General features: G+C 40.5%; 2 protein-coding genes across 4 annotated transcripts in view; one reads left to right on the forward strand and one right to left on the reverse strand.

Moving 5' to 3' along the window:
- Positions 1 to 10,637, reverse strand: pofut1 (protein O-fucosyltransferase 1). Of its 3 annotated transcripts, none has more exons than XM_049755064.2 (8): positions 10,500 to 10,637; positions 7,161 to 7,273; positions 4,011 to 4,132; positions 3,496 to 3,678; positions 2,295 to 2,407; positions 1,753 to 1,945; positions 1,271 to 1,513; positions 1 to 1,059 (listed from the first exon to the last, which is right to left on the reverse strand). In XM_049755064.2, the coding sequence occupies exons 3-8, from the start codon at positions 4,077 to 4,079 to the stop codon at positions 763 to 765; spliced, it is 1,098 nt and encodes a 365-aa protein (XP_049611021.1). In that variant the 5' UTR covers positions 4,080 to 4,132; positions 7,161 to 7,273; positions 10,500 to 10,637; the 3' UTR covers positions 1 to 762. The 3 variants fall into 3 exon arrangements, with proteins under 3 accessions (XP_049611021.1, XP_049611020.1, XP_049611019.1); XM_049755063.1 differs by lacking the exon at positions 10,500 to 10,637 and adding an exon at positions 8,873 to 9,005; XM_049755062.2 differs by lacking the exons at positions 7,161 to 7,273; positions 10,500 to 10,637 and adding an exon at positions 4,288 to 4,459.
- The window catches only part of plagl2 (pleiomorphic adenoma gene-like 2), a 27,268-nt gene continuing 18,179 nt past the window's right edge, over positions 10,593 to 19,681 (forward strand). Inside the window, exon 1 of the mRNA XM_049755060.1 lies at positions 10,593 to 10,740. The gene's annotated coding sequence lies outside the window, so the exon portion shown is untranslated. The remainder of the gene's footprint in view (positions 10,741 to 19,681) is intronic.

The raw sequence follows: 19,681 nt of genomic DNA on the forward strand, positions 1-19,681 counted from the left end.
TAGTGTCGACCACAACTGAGCTTTATTATTTATATATCATTTTTTCTTAACTCAGAATTGACTGGATCTCATTAACAGCTTGTGCAGGTATGTTGAAATACTACTTTTTGCATTTCAAATATCCCAAATGTTTGAAAGGGATAAAACAAAGACTATTATTGTACAATGTGTCACTTTCTTAAGAAAGAACAAAACATGATCTTCAGAACCAAGTCTAATAGACAAATCCAATACTTGAATCAGATCAATGGATCTTGAAGCTCTGCCACACGCACTGTCAAATTACAAGAGGCCAAATTGGATTGCTGATGTCAATATATCAGCATACTTGTGTGCGTGGTTGCCATGGCAACAACAAAGACAAAGTGGCATTAACTAGTCTTTATTGTTTTTTGGAAAGTCCTAACTAATCTTTGCTGCAGCATATGCCTCCTTGTCGCCTCTGCGCATCATCTTCTCTCATATGAAAGCATTCAACATGACACATAGTGTACATGAGCGCAAACGGTGCTTAACTCCTTCATCACTGTGTCTGATACAAACTGATACAAAATTCAGTTTGAATTGTTTTGCTAATTCTAGTTCCTTCCTCTCTAGAGTTCTATATGGCATTACACTAAAACATGCTAGCCACTATAAATAGCCGCACCATTCGCATCACTTTGTCTTTAACGTCTGTTGTGGCCGTTTGCAGGAATTTCCACTTGTTTCGTGGCTATTTGTAGTAGTGTTTTCTCTTTTTAGTTATCTCAGCCACTGTACTTAGTTCACGTCTTTACTGCACCTGGAGGACGGAGGCGATTCGGGATTTCCGCAATATTGTTCGTCCAAGCTGTGTTGCCGTACCATCTCTGAGGTAGTTTGAGTGCCGGTGCAGACTGGTTCACCATGCCCGGGTTGGTCCATGCCAAAAAAGGAGGAGGGGAGGTTGTGCATGTCCCTTTCTCTCTTCACAAAGGCAGTAAAGGATGAGACGCAGTTCCCAATAAAGTGGTCCGCTTGGGCTAAAATGTACAGGTCCAGTTGGGGAGAGTCAGGTTGCAGGCTCACCACTTTAACCTGCAGCAAGAAAACAACATTTTCCAAATATCCCTCGAGATGCATCTGTTTTAAATTGTGGGAGAAAAAATGCCTTATATGCCTCAGTTCGAGATGAATTCAGAATCTCAACTGTTGAACATTATCAGCTACTTTCTAACATTTTAAAACTGTTACAATGCGATGGACAAACCAGGAGCAATTTGAGTGACTTGTCAAACAGTTTCATCACCTTGCCCTTAAGGAGCTTCTCAATGTCACCGCTGTGGGACTCCGAATCAGTGGCGATGTAGACGGAGCGAGCCGAGGTCTTTTCCACCCACAGCTTGATGGCCCTGCGGATCTCGGCCAGGTCAGGCAGGCACATGGTGGTGGTGAGGGGAAGCGCCGTCTGCCGCTTGTAGCCCACGCACTGAGGCGAGGCCATGAAATGAGGCCCGGCATCGCCGCTCTTCAGCAATTTGCAGGCGTTTTGCTTTAAGAAAGAATACAGCAGGATGGTGGAATGACAAAAGGCATGGTTGATACATGAAAAATTCTCACATAAAAAATTATCCTTAATAACCTGAAAAAAATATGCCTGGCCGTGTGTAAACAAAGGCTGACTATGAGAAGATGAACTAGATGGCACAACTCTCAACTTATTTTTTTAAAAGGACACTAAATCGATTTTGTTTGATGCTCGTGGGAGGCTCATGTCTAACAACATCTCACCCAGTCACTGCCAATCCTCAAGTGAACGCCAACATAGGGCCGAGTCAAGAGGGCAGTGATGTGCTCCTGTCCCTCTGCCGCCATCTTGTCTGACCACACTACGAAACGTTGCAGGCTAAGGTGCTCCTCCACCACCGGGAACTGGGCGGGAGCTCCAGGCAGAGCCAGGACCGGGTGCTCGTTGGCTGGGAACCTGGCGGTTGTATTGAAATGTTTACAAACTCAGTCGAAAACGCACGTGGAGCTTCCTCATATATAGTTTAAGTTCAACCTTTGAATAGAAATCTTTATCATAAATTAACAGAAAACTAAAGCAAATAACACGGGATGAACATTTCACTAATTTTCATTTCAATTTAAAATAAAAGAGATTGTTTTAAAAGTACACACTGGAAGATTTGCTTCTTAAAGAAGGCATAGCTCAACTTCATCCTTGTCCTTCAAACTTGCTGAACGCATGCGAGCTGCAGTCAAGTCACACACTCACTTTTGCCCCAATCAAAAAAAAAATTCTAAAAGTCAATTAAAAAATTCGTACTCACTTCTTCATCCACTGCTGCTGGTAGTAAGCACTGAAAGAAATCCCGCTAAATAACACAGACTCGTCAAATTCCACGCCGACATAATCCCAGAACTGGCCAAATGGATTCCCATCCTGAAAAGACCAGAACCATCCACACAAATCAGAGCAGTCATTCACAACAACTATGCCTCGGCACATTACCCAATTTCACATCATCCAAAAAGTATTATTTATTTATAATTGATGGGTTTGTTGTTGTTTTTGTACTATGGCTGCCAGCAATGAAATGTTCTACTCGATGGCAGTAGGTACTACATATCTGTGTATCCACCTGTTACCATCCATACAACACAAGTCGTGGCACACAAACACACATATAAATGTGTTTTTTCCTAAATGTAATATACTATGTAACTTGCTTTGGTCATAGTTAGGAAACATTACAGTACTGCAAGAATATAATACTTAACAAAAACTAACTGAATATAACTCAAACTAATATTTAAAAGATAATTAATTGATGAGACAAAAACAACTTTAAAAACGGAAACTAACAAACTACAATTTATGTTTATAAAACTAACACAATAGTAATAGAAAACATGTCCTTCTATTTTGTCTACGTCAATTAATATCATAGATGAGTTTTTAGGGTTTGGTTTAAAATGTATTTATTTTGGTATTGTGTGGCTGTGTGGAAGAAGGTCAAATATTTCTTTGAGAACAGTAGTTGTCTTTATTCCACAATATTCTGACTTTTTTCTTACAATCGGCCACTACAACATATTAAAATACTAAAACTACTAAAATCGAACAACTAGTTGTAAAACTATCGAAATAAAAACCAACTACGTACAATGAAAAATACCAAACTGGTAGCTTAATGCCACTAGAGGGCAGCGTTTGATACCATTTCACAAAATGCCATATTTACGCCAAAATCTGTAGTTCTTCTGAGTGGGAAATAAGACTCTTCACTTAGGATTCAATTGATGTTCATCACAACTCAAGATAACGTCATGAGCAAAAAAAAAAAAAACCTTGAGTTGGACGCAAATGTCTGGTGTATTATTTTTTTTTTGGTCATATCAATTGCACATCAAAGTCATGTGTTATTGCTCACATTTAAAAACCCTTTTAAGGGTTGGGGTTATTTATCTTTAAGTGTGTACCATGCTACTCTTTACCCTTCCTCCCACACATTCACACATCCACTGTACCTTCATGGGACAAGATCGTTTATCTGCACTCCGCTGAGCCGCTGCCTCAAAGCAGTAGGCTTTCCTCTGTCCTCTGGGCCAGTGTTTGTCAGCCAGTTCCTTCATGAAGTCCTCCAAAGCCACCACGCGATGATAGGCCGACAGGGCTTCGAGTTTGAAGAACTCACTATAGGGAACATGGACCTGAATGAATAGTCGAGAAAAATCACAGATCATAAAACTCATAAAATGCACAGGGAGGATTTAGAACAACTTTATACTGGGATGACCCAAGTAGATGGCCTGGAGCCCAAGTAAGTAAAGTTTACATGGCCTTTTCAAAGATATGCTCGAGGACATCCTTCAGCTGTTCTTGAATGTCAATGTGTATGCACCGCAAAGGTTATTAAACAAAGCAAGTGAAAATCCCAATTGCGGGCGATAGACAATGATTCCAGGGGGAACAAATCCACTTCTTGTTTTTTCATGTTGCCTTTAGAGTGGAATGGCCATAGGGCAATGACAGACAAACTTACATTGGTGGCAGGCGGTCTGTGGTGGCGATAAACGATCCACGGGGGGACTGCCAGGGTTCGGTTTAACATTTTGGCAAAAGCCAGAGAACCCAGGAAGTGGTCTGCCTGGTTCCCAAAGCGACCTGAACACAGGAACACGTTTCAATGCTTGTGGCGTGTTTTGGTTTTCTTTTCGCTGAACGTGATCTTATGCACGGTGGAGCTACAAAGAACTATTTAGTGCAACGAATATGGTTTCTGGTTATAATAAATGCCTTGGGAAAAAAGTGTTTATTACCCATGCACGGACAGTACAACACATATCCATTATCGTCCCACTTCAGTTCTTTGGCGGTGGTCCGACAAGTTTGTTGCAAGATTGAACAAAGAAAACAAGTCAGCGTGAAAGCTTGAGACGGTAGTTCCCACACCGCCATTGTAATTCATAACATATCCCAGAATGCAGTGCGCACAGTTTTCCTTCTTCGTTTATTGGCGTGAAGACTATCAAAGCATGTGCTTCTACCTACAGGACAGAAAGCATACTGCTGGTTCTGTTGTAAATTCAATTCACAATAATACCCAGGCAAACATGTTTTGCATATTTTGCCTTTTTGCGATATATTCAGGTTTATGCAACCTTTATTATCATATTACCAATTATTCATTAAAAACTTTAATTTAAATATCAATTATTTTAATTATTCTGAATTTTAATTAAATAATACAATACAATTTCTATATTACATGTATATGAATGAATTACATTTCAGAAAACAGTTATATATATATCATTTGACTTGAAAGCATTTGAATGCAATCCGTGACATTCCAGTGTTGAAACTATTTCCACTCAAACTTAGTCTTTCTCTCTTTGCATTCACTAAATCTCGTTTTGATGCTCGGCAGCTGGCTTTGTTTCCTTCCTTTCCTGCGAATGCACCTCCCCCACCCCTCCAACGCACACTGTTTTTCATTGTTTGAGATGACAGCAGTAATGACAATGCAGCGAGACATAACTCTCAGCCTTCTATGAATGGAGTTTGGGGGGCAGTTTTCTTCAGGTGACCCAATGACAATAAAACACATGCAAACAATTCATTATTCTGAATTGTAGTCTATAGTACTTAAATTGCATTTATTAACATACACATTTCATAGTTCACTACTTTTCTGCTATAACGTTTTTCCCTGATACACTTTATTCTGTTAAAAGGTGCCCATTTGGCTGGATGAGCAGCATGCACAGTTATTTCCACATTTGCTGTTCTTTGGTGGGCTGATGATTGGAGGAAACAATTTACAAATTTGCAGGAGCCTGTCCTTTCTAGCTCAAGTCTTCATTGCTCGACTCAATTCCTGACCATTTTTTAAATTATATTTACCACAGTTTTATTTTATTTAATAATAATAATAATACATTTTATTTATAAGGCGCCTTTCAAGGCACTGTTACAACAGAAACAATTGCAATTGCCTTTCACAACAGTGGGAGCCCAGGCGCAAAACAAATGTTGAAATTAATGAGTTACAGGCGAGCTAGACCGATATAGACGCTAACATGACACTATGTAATACGTCTTTTTTTAGTGATCTAAAAAGAAAGCTATTTTTAGCTTCAATGGCGATCCAGTCTTGTCGTCTATCGTCCACCAGGCGGCGTTTCAGTGACTCAGCTGGACTAAAACCTGCAGTGCACATGTTCCACCCATCCTTATCAACATGCTGCAGAGCCTCCGATGAAACCTGATGGTCCACCTCATCATAGAACAGACCATGCTGGGCTAAGATAGATCTCAGCTGATCAGCATCCACGTGGTACATCGGCAGCCATTAGATTAGACCACTGTATACATTTACCTTTTGCATAAAGCTGGTCTGGGGGAGGGTCAGTTCTACTGTTTGAAAGTGTGAGAGGGTATGGTCGAACTTAAAGGAACTTAAATTCAAACAAGATATGAACCCTGGGCTTCTCAAATGCGACTGAAATGCGCTAACCACTATTTTACCTTGCTGCACAAAGAAATCCAAATTAAATGATTAAAAAATACAAATAAAACATTGAATAAAATAATCCTTACTGTGTTGCACAACTTGTAATTCCTATAGTAAATTTTGTACTGAAGCATTATATATACTGAACACTATGAGTCATGTTTTATTTTTGTTGAGGTTATTTCTATTTATCCACCATTTAACTGCTTATCCACATTCGGGTCATGGGTAAGCTGGGGCCTTTGCCAGCTGACACACTGGGCTCGATGCCATCCAATCACAGTAAACTAACTTTTAACCAATGAATTGAAATTATGGACTGTAGCCCTCAGTTGTCCTTGGGTCTTAAGTCTTCATCTTACCAATATATTTTGATAAATGTATTCTGCCAATCCTGTCTGTTGGTTAATTTTAAGGCTTCTATGCAGCATTGCAACAGTGTGAATGACTGTCTGCATAGCCTGTGGTTGACTTATGACCTATTGGTGTGTAGTTGACCTTTTGCCTGAAGTCATCTGGGAAAGGCTCTTGCGACACTAAACAAGGCAAGTCGTACACAGAATGGACGTTTAAATGTGTCCAATTTTATGGGATCAGTTTAAGGATGGCCTTTTCTTTTCTCAATGTACAAAGCAAGGCCTGTGCAAGTCTTCTCTTATGTTCAACAGCTAACATTGACCAAACAAACGGACAAAAATTCCCACAGACACACTCCAAGATCTTGCAGAGAGACTTCCCAGAAGTGTGGAAACTTGACAATTCATCAGGGAACCACCACTTTTTTCTCACTTTTCACATCATATCGATAGAATGTATTCCAATACTTGTGCCCATTTAGTGTATGTGCAACGATAGCAATATTCCATCCATCATCTTGTAGCATTTTCCCAACATTTGGTGGCTGTTAATCGTACAGTCTACTCTGAAGCAAACCACCCATCTGTTTTACAAAACACAACTGGTAAAAACACACACACACACATCATCATTATCGTTTCGAGGGGAGTGCGGGTTATTTTGCTGGCGTGCAAACAAACTCCAGATGTGAACTAATTGGAGTGAAGGAGTGTCTGAAGTGTGGCGACGTGCACCTGTGTTTGAAATGACACTTAGGTGAGTGCAGGAAGGAGGTGTGAGGACAAAGGTGAGTTGGAATTACACAAGAGGACGAGTTACCTTGAGCAGACGCCAGTGTCAAAGCTTTTCTTACAGGAAGTCATCACGACGGATGAGGTTGTCCTCCGTGAAAAGGTGAGGGAGGGAAGGAAGGAGCTTCTGTGGAAGCTGGACTGAGGAAGAAAAGGAAGTCAGTCATTACATTGCAGTTCAATCTGTAGCCAGGGGTTGTCAGACAAAGAGAAGATACCCAAGTAAAACACACAAGCATAAGGAGAACGGGGGGGGGGGGGGGGGGGGGGGGGGGGGAACTTCTCGCCACAAGGCAATATTTTTATCATGACTAACGTGTTTTTGCAGAAACCCGATGACTAAAAAAAAAATAAAAAATCTAAATGCTTGGTGAAAATCACTAGAATGACATTCATGTTTTAGGCTTTCAAAGCAGCGGGTGTTGACAAGGAAAAAAAAAACAACTAGCACAAGAACTCAATATAGCTCAAGAGGTGCCGCACTTCTAGCATTCTCCTGCACTCTGACATCTCTCCTTGCATGCTGACGTGTCTGTGATCTAATTTGTCATGTGGTGTGCAACACACACAAAATATACTGCAGTTGTACCTTGAGGGCTCGCTTTCAGTAGGGTCAAACCACGCTGCAAATAAGCTGGCATTTTTCTTGTCAAGAATTGTTTGTTAGCTCCAACATGGAAGGATATATTAAATAATATTGAGAAAAGTATTTAAAAGTATTTAAAACAGCGGTTAATGATTTGGAGCCATTCTAAAGTGTTTTTGACAGCACTGTTTTCCCAACAAATTTCTTCATGTCTCAGTAGATCATTAATGGACAAATAGCAACAATTAAAGTCAGACATTTGCAAGAGATGTATATTGTTTGTCGTGTAGGAACAATTTTGTCCTGGAGGACTGCTTAGCCAAATGAAAAAGCATGTGCATGTGCAACTTGACTAGAAGCAGAAATCAGTGCCAGGAGTTGACTATAAAATGTTGTTCATAAGCCTTTGCAAATTTTAGACATGTGACTTTTTGTTATCCAAATGCATTAGTCACGGTTTTGTTTTTTTAAAAGTTGTGTGAAATTCCTTTAATATCAGAAACCTTCCTCTTCATCTGTTTCGTTTTAAAATAGTTTAATACATTTAATGTCTTTTCATCTGTTTTTAAATAATTTCTTAAAAAAACAAACAAAATCCTTATTGCAAAAAGGTATTTTAGAATAGACATTAAATGATGTCATTATATTGCGTTCCTAAAATGAGCAAGACGGTTTTACTTGCCATTTGAACTTTTATCTCCTACTCTTTACATTTCAGTGCACAGATTCTGTCAATATTCGTTTTTAGGGCAAAAGTGTCACAATAATTTCAAATGATAAAAAATCTGTCACTTTTGATTGAGTGTTTAATAATTAAAACACAATCTCACATCTGTCACTTTTAATTGAGTGTATAATAATTAAAACACAATCTCACATAATTTCCACCAATGTTAAACTTTAAATTGTCCTTAGATTTTAAGTAAGTAAAAATAGTTAGTTTGAAACGACATTTTATTGCAAAATTATTATGAAAACAAACTAACTTCCTCTGAATTTTGTCGTTGCTCATTGTAGTAACTGAAGACGCCTTTTCATTTGATTTACTCCTTGAAACGAAAACTTTACACTACTATTCCGATTAAAACCTGCAACAACAAAATCAGCAACCCCTTTATAAGCTGAAATACAGAAATTATTTGTTAAAACACTACCTGTACATTTTAGTTCCCAAAAAGTGACTACGGTCACTATTTTCACCCGATTACCAGAAAAAGCAGAAGTGAGAGCCAACATCAGGTACGACTGTTGCCTTTTGGGGGCGTATCCACTAGAGAAAAAGGCCTACGGTGCCTTCAATAACAATCGGAAATATGAATTTTTATCATGACTTTTGGAAGAAAAAAAAACTCCCAGTATAATCAGCGAAACATCAAACGAATATATTGATTATTCGGACTCTGACTAGAAGCAATATGAAAGTGTCTAACTCCACTAAATATTTAGGTTTAGGGTTATAATAATATATACATGAGAAAGTATTGCAAATCAAATGAGATTCTAAACGCAGTATAGACTAGGTCATTCGTGTCTAACGTGTTGAAAAATACAAATGGCTATATAAATCGCAGGTGGGTGCAATTGTTCACAAAAATGCTTGGATGTTTATAATAAAGGGAATATTTTTGCGTATAACTTGAGGAACCTGAAGGCATCAGGGTCGATCCCCCCTACCGCCGCGCTCCCTGGCTGCACAAACATGTTCCCCCCGCGGGCTCCATGAGCCTGTGGTGGGCTTCGGGGGAGGAGGGGGTGACGAGGAAACGAGTTGATGTGCCCTGGAAGTAATTCTTTCACCCCCTCTACAACACAAGTCGCACGACCCATGCACGTACACGCACAGAGGAACAAATTACAGGGTATGTGTGAAAAAGTAGGTTTACCAATTATATACATTTATTATTCATTATATATATATATGTCATTAAAAAGTTAAAATGGCTTGTGGTCCGAAATTATTTATGATATAATAAATAAATATTATAAATAATAAAATAAAATAATTTGATATTCTATGATTATGATGATTATGATATCATTATTATTATTATGTCAGAAAGCTTATGTGAATGTTTTCATTCAATAATTTCAGATGTCAGCGTAATCCACTCAAATGGCAGCAATTTTATTGAATGTAATTTTGCTGCACTCTGAATTTAAGCCTATTTGGGTATTTTATTGGTCGTATAATTTAAGATAGAATGTAAAGTCAATGTGTAGGTGAGTGATTGCATGTTAAAATGTTTTTTAAAGTTGAATTTCAGCCTGTTACACCAGCTGCTAATTGCACATTTGAATTTATTTTAAACGATGAAGTATACAATTATAAAACGGTCCTATAATGAATATGTTCTAAACTGTGAACTTCATTACCAAACATTCATATGCAAATGTGAAAAATTTCTTTTTATCTGACGCACAAGGAGATTGTTTGTTAAGAATTTAAGCACATGCTTGTCATTGGCGAGTGACAGTTGTGCAATGGTCAATGGAACGTAATTGAACATTTAGAAATTGTTGCATTTGGATTGGCTGCGTTCTGAAGTCAAATGATTTTTACAATTAATTCTAATTTAATATTGTTTTGCCTTGAGATTTAAATCTGACAATTTATTACAAATGTATTATTTTAAAAAATAATGCCGAGCCAATGTACAGGTATTTAAACCGATCAGAGCTTGGCTGCGGGTGGGTGTTAAAAAAACAACTCACAGTAATCTGGCCCCGAGTGAAAAAAAAGTTTGTGAAAGTGCCCTGACGTCACACTCCCACAATGCTTACCGCCCCCGAACTCGGCTGCAGCCTGAAGAGAGCCACACACACTCACTCCCAGGTCCCGTATATCTAAATTATTGGGAGGGAAAAAAATCGTATAAATTATTTAAAAACAAGCATAGAAGACATCGAAGAGCGTGCGTGGAGTTGGTGGCGTGGGTCTCTCCCACGGTGGCTTTCTACTCGGGATGGACGCTTCCCTGGGCTCCAAGTGAAAGTTGACTAATGCAGTGCTGGAAACTTTTTGGTGGGTAAACTGCTTCTTTTTTTCCTCCCCCCCTCCCCTCCTTCGCATATTGTGTTTGCACGTTGTTGTGCTCGTGTGTGTGTTTGGGACACTTTTTACGCAACTTTGACGGCGTCCAGCTGACGTGCACTTCGACTTGCGCGACGCTTGCCTTGTTATGGATGTGTTGGTATTACTAAATAAGCGCCATTGGCCTTTGCGTCATTTGTGGCGTACTTCTGTGTGTGTGTGTGACTAGACATTTAACAGCGCTACAAATAGTCGCTAAAAAATGATCGCGACACTTTTGTGCACGTCCCTAGCGCTCTTTTATTTTAGAGCAAGTCGTTGAGTTTCAGGCCATTTTGGGAATGTAAGGTCCCTCCGTGTGTTTTCGAGATTATGGGAGGGTGTATAAATGTTGAAAGTAGATTTTAATTGGGTCTTGTTGGTGCCCGGGAATTAAACTGCTGGTTTTCATGTATTTTGTGGTGATGGTGCGTTCAATTGTCACGTCGCTCATTAAGCTTGGAGATGTGTCGACCACACGTATGTAACTGGCCTCCTCGTGGCTTGTGTCATGTTTGTGGCTCCTCGGATGTTTTTGTTCCTTTGGCCTGCGCGTGCGCGCGCGTGTGCGCGACCGCGTTTGTATTTTCTTGAAGTAGAACAAGTGGAGGAGTGTCTAACACATTGCCAGTGGTCATTTCACACATAAAATAAAATACCCTTATGTTTAGTTGAATTTAAGCATCTCACTGCTGGACTGTAAAATCACTGCTTAATTGGAGTTACTCACAAGTTCCACTATTCATGAGAAACTCATTTTTTGTGCTCTTTCTGAAATTTACCAAGATGCCACAAGATGGCATCAAAGACTCTTGCAAAAGCAAAGTAGATATTGGTGTCATGAAAGTACAGTACAGCAAATCCCCCTCCATCGCCCTGCAGTCAGTAAAATCCATGTCCCTAACCCAAGGCATGGTGCATTTACGGGACTTAAATTTAATTTTTAATATCTATAAACACATTTATGGAGCAATGCAAACACATGTAAACATGCATAGTACATGAAGAAAGAAAAAGATCAATGGATGACACAAAAATATTCTACAAATTACAATGTGTACTCACAATGATGACGACGATGATGATGTTGCAGCAATGTCCAATTTCAAGGTTGAAATCAGGGTGTCATGTTTGTAAAAGAATGGCAAATGTGTAATTGACTGTCCAAAATGTTGCACTTGCATGGACACTGCAGTACATTACCCATCATCATGGTTTCAGCCCTTCTATGTTATTGTTGTTGTACGGCTATGAGCAGTTGCTGCTGGGTGGCTTTGTTTCTTCTTTTGTATACCTGGGTGAGCTCCATCAATGTTGTTTTGGAACTGCAGTGCACAAAAATGTCAGGATGACACTCCGCTGATGTTACATTACAGCTTGGGAAATACGGAAGTGACCACCAGGTGGGCAGCACGCTGTGCATTCACTGACGGAAGACAACCGTCAATCAACGACTAGAAAAAGAATAGCGACGCTTTGATTGGCTAAATCAGTTGTGGAGAGTCTTTGCATGTGTACTGTATCTTTTTGCCCTGCTGCACTTATTAAAAAGTTGAATCTAACAAATATAGAGCATATATATATATATATATATATATATATATATATATATATACAGGAGTGAGCATATATATTTATAACTATATAACTTGCAATATATATGGGCAAGTTCAAACTTTTTTGTGGCGGTATCAATTATTTAAAGGGGAGTCAACACAAACATTTTATTTGCAATGATATGTTGTCTGTGCCTCCACTAGTCTACACATGGCATTCTGATTAATATTGCATTTGTGGAATACGAGTTAAGAAGCAAAATTAAGCTGTTTTTATTCATCTCGAGGGGCGGCCATTCTGCTCCTTGGCCATTTTGCTCCTTGGTGTTGACTGAAAATGACATCACAGTTGTCAGGTCTTGGGTCACAACCCAACTCACGCTCCATCCTGCCTGTTGATGTCACGCTCCATCCTGCTCTCACTCGTGAACAAGACCCCAAGATGTTTGAACTCCACCACTTGGGGCAGGATCTCATCCCCGATCTGGAGAGGGCATTCCACCCTTTTCCGACCGAGGACCATGGACTCAGATTTGGAGGTGCTGATCCTTATCCCGACCGCTTCACACTCGGCTGCGATCCGCTCCAGTGAGAGCTGGAGATCACGGCTTGAAGAAGCCAACAGCACCACGTCGTCTGCAAAAAGCAGAGATGCAATACTGAGGTCCCCAAACCAGACACCCTCAACACCTCGGCTGCGCCTAGGAATTCTGTCCATAAAAGTTATGAACAGAATCGGTGACAAAGGGCAGCCTTGGCGGAGTCCAACCCTCACTGGGAACAAATCTGATTTATTGCCGGAAATGCGGACCAAACTCTGGCATCAATGATACAGGGACTGAACCGCCCTTATCAGTTGGTTCAGCACCCCGTACTCCCGAAGCATCCTCCACAGAACTTTGCGAGGGACACGGTCTTCTCCAAGTCCACAAAACACATGTGGACTGGTTGAGCCATGCACCCTCGAGGATCATGCCGAGGGTATAGAGCCGGTCCACTTTTCCACGGCCAGGACGAAAACCACACTGCTCCTCCTGAATCCGAGATTCGACCTCCCGACGGACTCTCCTCTCCAGCACTCCTGAATAGACCTTACCAGGGAGGCTGAGGAGTGTGACTCTTCTGTAGTTGGAACACACCCTCCGGTCCCCCTTCTTAAAGAGGGGAACCACCACCCCAGTCTGCCAATCCAGAGGCACCGTCCCCGATGTCCACGCAATGCTGTAGAGGCGTGTCAGCCAGGACAGCCCCACAACATCCAGAGCCTTTAAGAACTCCGGGCAGATCTCATCCACCCCAGGGGCCTTGCCTCCAAGGAGTTTTTTTAACTACTTCAGTGACTTCGACCCCAGAGACTGGAGAGTCCACCTCAGAGTCTCCAGGCCCTGCTTCCACAATGGAAGGCATGTTGGTGGTCAATTCCACCAATCACATTTCACCTTCAGAAAACTGGTGAGCCGTGATTGCTTGTGAGTCGAGACCTGGAAACTGTGATGTCATTTTTAGTCGACAGCGAGTGGTGAAATGGCCGGCCCCTGAGATGGATGAAAACAGGCGGATTTTCATTGAATTCATATTCCACAAACAATCAGAAAACAGGCTTTCCCCTTTAAATTTTTCTCTATTTGGCTCGACCCCTTTCCCGGGGAAATAGAGGTTCACTATTTTGCAACTGCAGTCATAAATGGCCGTCATTTGCCTCGAGTATGTGCTCACACTTGCTCCGGCCTGTCGTGCAACTTGTTGTCGTTTCCATATAGGTGCCCAATCTTTTGATGTGAAGTCGAGGGACTTAAGACAGCCATCTAATCTGCAAGCAATTCAAAGCAAGCCGCATGACTTCATAAGGTTATTGGTCGATGGCTTGCAGGGAAAAACAATAATACTAGCAGAATATGTTGACATGCTATACTTCTTTTCTACGTGAAGGTGCCCAAGCATGAGGGCCGTTAGTGTTGTTCTAACTTGCTCCACTCACGTTGAGGCCTGCAGCTACAAAATAAGGAAATGGAAGTAAGTTTTTATCACAAGACAGTGGCTTTGTTGTCGTTGTCACACCTCAAGTGTTCCTGCAGATTCTTAAAAAAGTCTGTAAGGGCATTGAATCCATGAATCTAAAAACAAGGCCTTAATTGCCAGTCAAAGGTCTTAAGCTTTCAAAAAATGTCGACACACGACGGTTAGTTGTAATAGTAGGGCTGAAAAGTTTTCAAAAAGGATCTTTTCCATTATTTTTTAAAATGTTTCTTCTTCCTATGGAATTTTTACAAGCAACAACTTCATCTGTTTTAAAACTAGGGCTGACTCGATTTGCATTGCAAATTGTCCAGTAAGAATTAACAGCAAAAATTGAATTTTTGGGTTTCAGTCAGAACAGGCTATATAACATATTACGTGTGTATTGTCACAGAACAATGTTCGACTGGCACTCACGTCTTGGTGTGACATATGTACATGGGGAGTGTACATGTGCGTGGATGGGAATATTTGGCTTTATTGATTGACGGTTAGTTCAGTTTCATCAGGTGCAAAGATCTTGCTCTTTACCTGGCAACCAACAGCCAATCATAAAATGATGCTATGACTCACATGCCCAACGACTGCTGATCTTTTATTATGGTCAAGAGGAACAGTGGCAAAAGCTTGAATAGATAGTGCTTGGATGGGAAAAGCTTGGTTCTTTTTCCACCAAAAATGTATCTCACGTGAAATTAAGAAACAATCATTCGGAAAATTTCCTTCTATGTATTTTGCCTTGTCCTTGTTAGGCCCAGAGATGCCAGGAAGGCACGGACATGTTTTTTCATATAAAAACACAAATGTGACAAATGCTAACCTGTGTTTACCGTTATGGTCAAATAGAAAAACACCTACTGAAAATTTCATTTAACTTGCCTCTTGTGCTTGCCTGGCCCGTGTGGTCGGAGGCGGAACTTTGCAAGCTTGTGAGTCGGCCATTTTTGATACCTCACCCGTATTAATGGATGGTGCGTGGCAGATGTGCTAAAAGCGCGTGTACGTGAGCGCATGTTTGTGTGTAAGCTGTAGCTGCTTTTGAGCTGGAGGGAGGTCTTAGGTCTTTGAAAAGTCCCCCACAATTCTTTGCTCTCACTGTGTGCAGCGGCAGTGCTGCTGGTGGAGGAGGCAACAGCAGGCTGATTTCCATGAGAAAAGAGCATCAGTTGGGTTAATGGAAAGGACAGCCCAATGTGGGGACAAATGGCACTTAATAACCAGGGAAGAATCGGAAAAGCTGAAATCCCTTTTCTTTGTACCGCTTCACCTTCTGCAAGCCAGGATGGGCCAGGAAAGAGGGGGGGGGGGGGGGGGGGGGGGGCAGAGGAGGTGGCCGAGGACAACGGGTTCATTCGAGAATGGATGTTTTTCTGTCACTGACGAGCTACAAGAGGATTGTTGGTGTTTGTTATTTTCGCACGACTGCGGGAAGTTTATAAAGAAGTGAAATGGAGTACGCCGCTCTTGTGAAGAGCGGCGGATGCATCCCAGCATGAGTTTGTCTACTTGTGTTGCGAACATACTTGATTTGAGTGTTTACACGCGTGTATTCTGTGTCATGGGACAGTACGATATGTTTGACCTCCACCAAGGAGTTTATGTTTGTGGCAGCTTGTTTATTTATTAGCAACATCGCACTAAAACCTCATCGGCTACTTCTGCTGAACTATGTAGATTGCTGGGGCGGGAGGTGCAGGCGGCATACATTTTGCTGCCGATCCAAGATCGGATTGTTGGCAGAGAGTACTATTGAGTAGCTAATATTCATTGTTAACTTGTACTTGTGCTCTTTTTATTAAATACTTTAGTTTTTTAAAAATCTACTTCTAGCTCTTTGTTTCAGCTGCATTTTTTTAAATATAAATATCTACAACTTGTGCACCTCCTCGCATGAGGGATTCATGAAACAAGTTTGAAATGTGCCTTTGCTATATGTACATTAAATAATGGATTGGATTAGCCGATATTTAGCATTTTATACACAATCGGTCATTGGTTGTAATGTCATAATTTGCCAATCGATCACTGATTAATAACAAATACACAATGCAATTGTTTCGCACTGGAGTAGCATTGGTGATACACAAGCGTAAAAATATATATATTTTTTTACAAAATCACTCATCAATTTTTACTCAAATCATTAGAACCACACACGCATAAGTTTTATAACAGCAAAACATTATGTGACTAAACTCAGGTGTCAGACCAAACACGTAGGTATTACTTGTTGTTGCATCACCACTAAACTTGGGATTTGTTTGTTATGACTCGTCACTTTCAGTCAGAACTTACCAAAGCAGAGTACTGTGGGACATTGCGTGTTGTGATCATTTGATGAAACATGACCGCGGCAGTCAGTCTTGGGTGTTAAACTTCACACTGTCCAGCCACACTAACCCTTCCACACTTGTTACGCCACTCATACTACAGTGGAACACATTGTCACGCACCGCTTTCTTATGTTTGGGCAGTCGAGCTCCTCTGCCTGAGGTTGCCAAGCAAATAGTATTTAGTGGGTGTTGGTGGCAAATTTGAGTGCACAAATGATTTAATGCACATTCTTTGCAGAACTCTGACTAGTAACAAGTACACGGAGCGATATTAATCAGTAATGTGACCAATCAATTGTGTTGCAGTTTGCTGTCTCGAATTAATTTCGGTTGCGATGCCTGTAGTGAATCACATGGACTATTTGCTTATTTAGTGTATTAGTAAATCCTTAAAAACAGTTGGGTTAAAATTGGACTGACCAAGGAAGTTGGGTTCAATTTTTAACCGTAATTGCATTGTTTTTATCCCAGCAGTTTTAAAGGTCCATGTTACTGTTGGAGGGGAAATACAGAAGTTTTCTTAAATTAAGGCAACTCGAGCCAAGCCTCGATTTTACACGTTTCAATTCTACGCGACTTTCTGTGTAGCGCAGTTTGGTCATGGATCCCCCCATTTTTTTTTTTCGCATTTTAAATGAACGATATTGACATTTCATTGTGAAAAGACAAGAGGCAGTTTTTACTTTTGACTACGCAACGTGTTCCTCAGTAACATGGCGCTGCAAAACTTCTGTCAACCTGTTGTCCATCTCTCTTAAAGGGTCCACAGCAATAACATAAAGGTTGCACAATGGAACAAACCCACCCGCAGTAAGCAGAGGTTGGGTAACGACCCAACAAAAACTACATGGTGAATTATATCGTATTAATTTTTAACCAGAACAATGATGTTATTCCCCAAATGCAAACACGTAATTCGCTTCTGCAATTTCCCGATACACTCATAGAATAGAATATAGAATAGATATTTATTGTCATTGTCACACATGTACAATGTCACACATTGTACATGACACATAGGCATGGCTCAGAATTTTTCTCCCATTCCAAGACTTACTAAATAACGGGCTTTCGGGGTTAACACGATTCCCAAATTCTACACCCTAAAGTCCGCAAAAAATTGAGGCTTAGCTGTATTTCCTTAGGAAATGCATATGTCAATAATGCATCCTCACATTGCTTCAACACTGCACAGATGTTGTTTTTTTGGTGCAGCATACACTCTGCTTGACCCTGCAGAATGCCAGTCAGAAATAGTAAGAGGATGCTCAATGCTTGAAATGCATACTGCCATTTTTCTTTGTGGCTCTGTTTCTACGAAGAGCCAGGCAGCTGTGGCTTTTCAGAACCTACATCCATCCATCCATCAAGCGGCACCCTTGGTTTACTCCAATCTACATACCTCCGGATGTTCAGACATTACTCAGGCCCAGGCGGCTGCTATTGAGGGGTGGGGGTGCAAATCCCCCCCACCCCCCATGTGCTTTCTTCAAAGAACTTACCTGCAGTGTTTGGGAATAGTACATACGATTCCGAACTTGTCCCTTTCATTGTTGCACAATGCATGTTATCGTTTGTTTACTAACACACAGGACTACAAACATACACATAAATACCTGTAGGGGGTTAATCCTGGATAAAGGGACTGTTTTTTTATTGTCCCTATGGCATAAATGGAACAGCACATCTCAGAATTAATACAATGCCCGTACTTATAAAAACATCTTAAAGGGCTTCTCAATTGAGTCTTTCTTTCCAAACCAAAATAGAATGGATGGATGGATGGATGGATGGATGGATGGATGGATGGATGGATGGATGGATGGATGGATGGATGGATGGATGGATGGATGGATGGATGGATGGATGGATGGATGGATGGATGGATGGATGGATGGATGGATGGATGGATGGATGGATGGATGGATGGATGGATGGATGGATGGATGGATGGATGGATGGATGGATGGATGGATGGATTTTCTGATTCCAATCACTTTTTCTTACACCCCTAAAGTTAGCTCTAAAGATTAGCATTATCACCCTTTGCCAGGGGTCAAGTCACCTTGACAAGTCATACCACCACTAATGATCCATGAGAAGTCATGAACATCTTTAGTTTATCTTTCCACATATTTAAAGTCAATCCATCCTGTGCTTCTGTGTTTGGTCCTTCATGCATCCCTCTCTTCCTAGGTTAAGTTTACACCCCTGAGGCCATTTCCGCCAGGCTGTCTGCAGCACATTTATTAATAGGCTGCCCGCTCTAAGTGCAGCACTACTTTAGGGCCTAAAGTTTAAAGAGGTTAGGACAGGTTTGTGCTTCATCTTACATTCAGACTAACCTGGGAAAGGAGGAAGGGCTATTAGTATGAGTTGGTTGAGAGTGGAAATGATAGTAGCTAAAAACATTTTTTTGAAACGAGTGACACGATTGCAAGCTATTTTTAAAGAAGCCTTGTTTACAATGACAATAAATTTTCTTTATTAGTTGTGTCTTCTATGTTTAATCATCAATAATCACCTCCGTGTGGTATGTCTCTATTTATTATACTTCCACTTGGTGACCAAGATGCACACACTACAAGGAACAACAGAAGCCATGATGCACAAATTGCACAAATGCTTTACAATCTATTATTAAATATCTTACTACTCTACGTTTAAAAAATAATAATACTGCAGAGGGATATTTTACTTATCAAAACTCATTTTAATAATTGCTATTGGTATAAACTTGTAAGTCAAGGCACCTCTGCAGTTGTTTCAAATTAGATTGGTGTATACTAGAACATTTCAGAAATGGAGTTACATTGGGTTGTTTACGTGTTCATTCATTTTTTTAGAAATACAATGTATACTCAAATTTGACCAGCACCTTATAATATGTGAAAACCAATCCAATCTGGTGAGTGTGGTCGATGCACATGTATGACTCAAACATCTGGACTTTGTCTTGGTTTTAACATGTGATTCAGCACACAGTTA

The sequence above is a fragment of the Syngnathus scovelli genome, chromosome 2, assembly GCF_024217435.2.
Source record: "Syngnathus scovelli strain Florida chromosome 2, RoL_Ssco_1.2, whole genome shotgun sequence".
Lineage (NCBI taxonomy): Eukaryota > Metazoa > Chordata > Actinopteri > Syngnathiformes > Syngnathidae > Syngnathus > Syngnathus scovelli.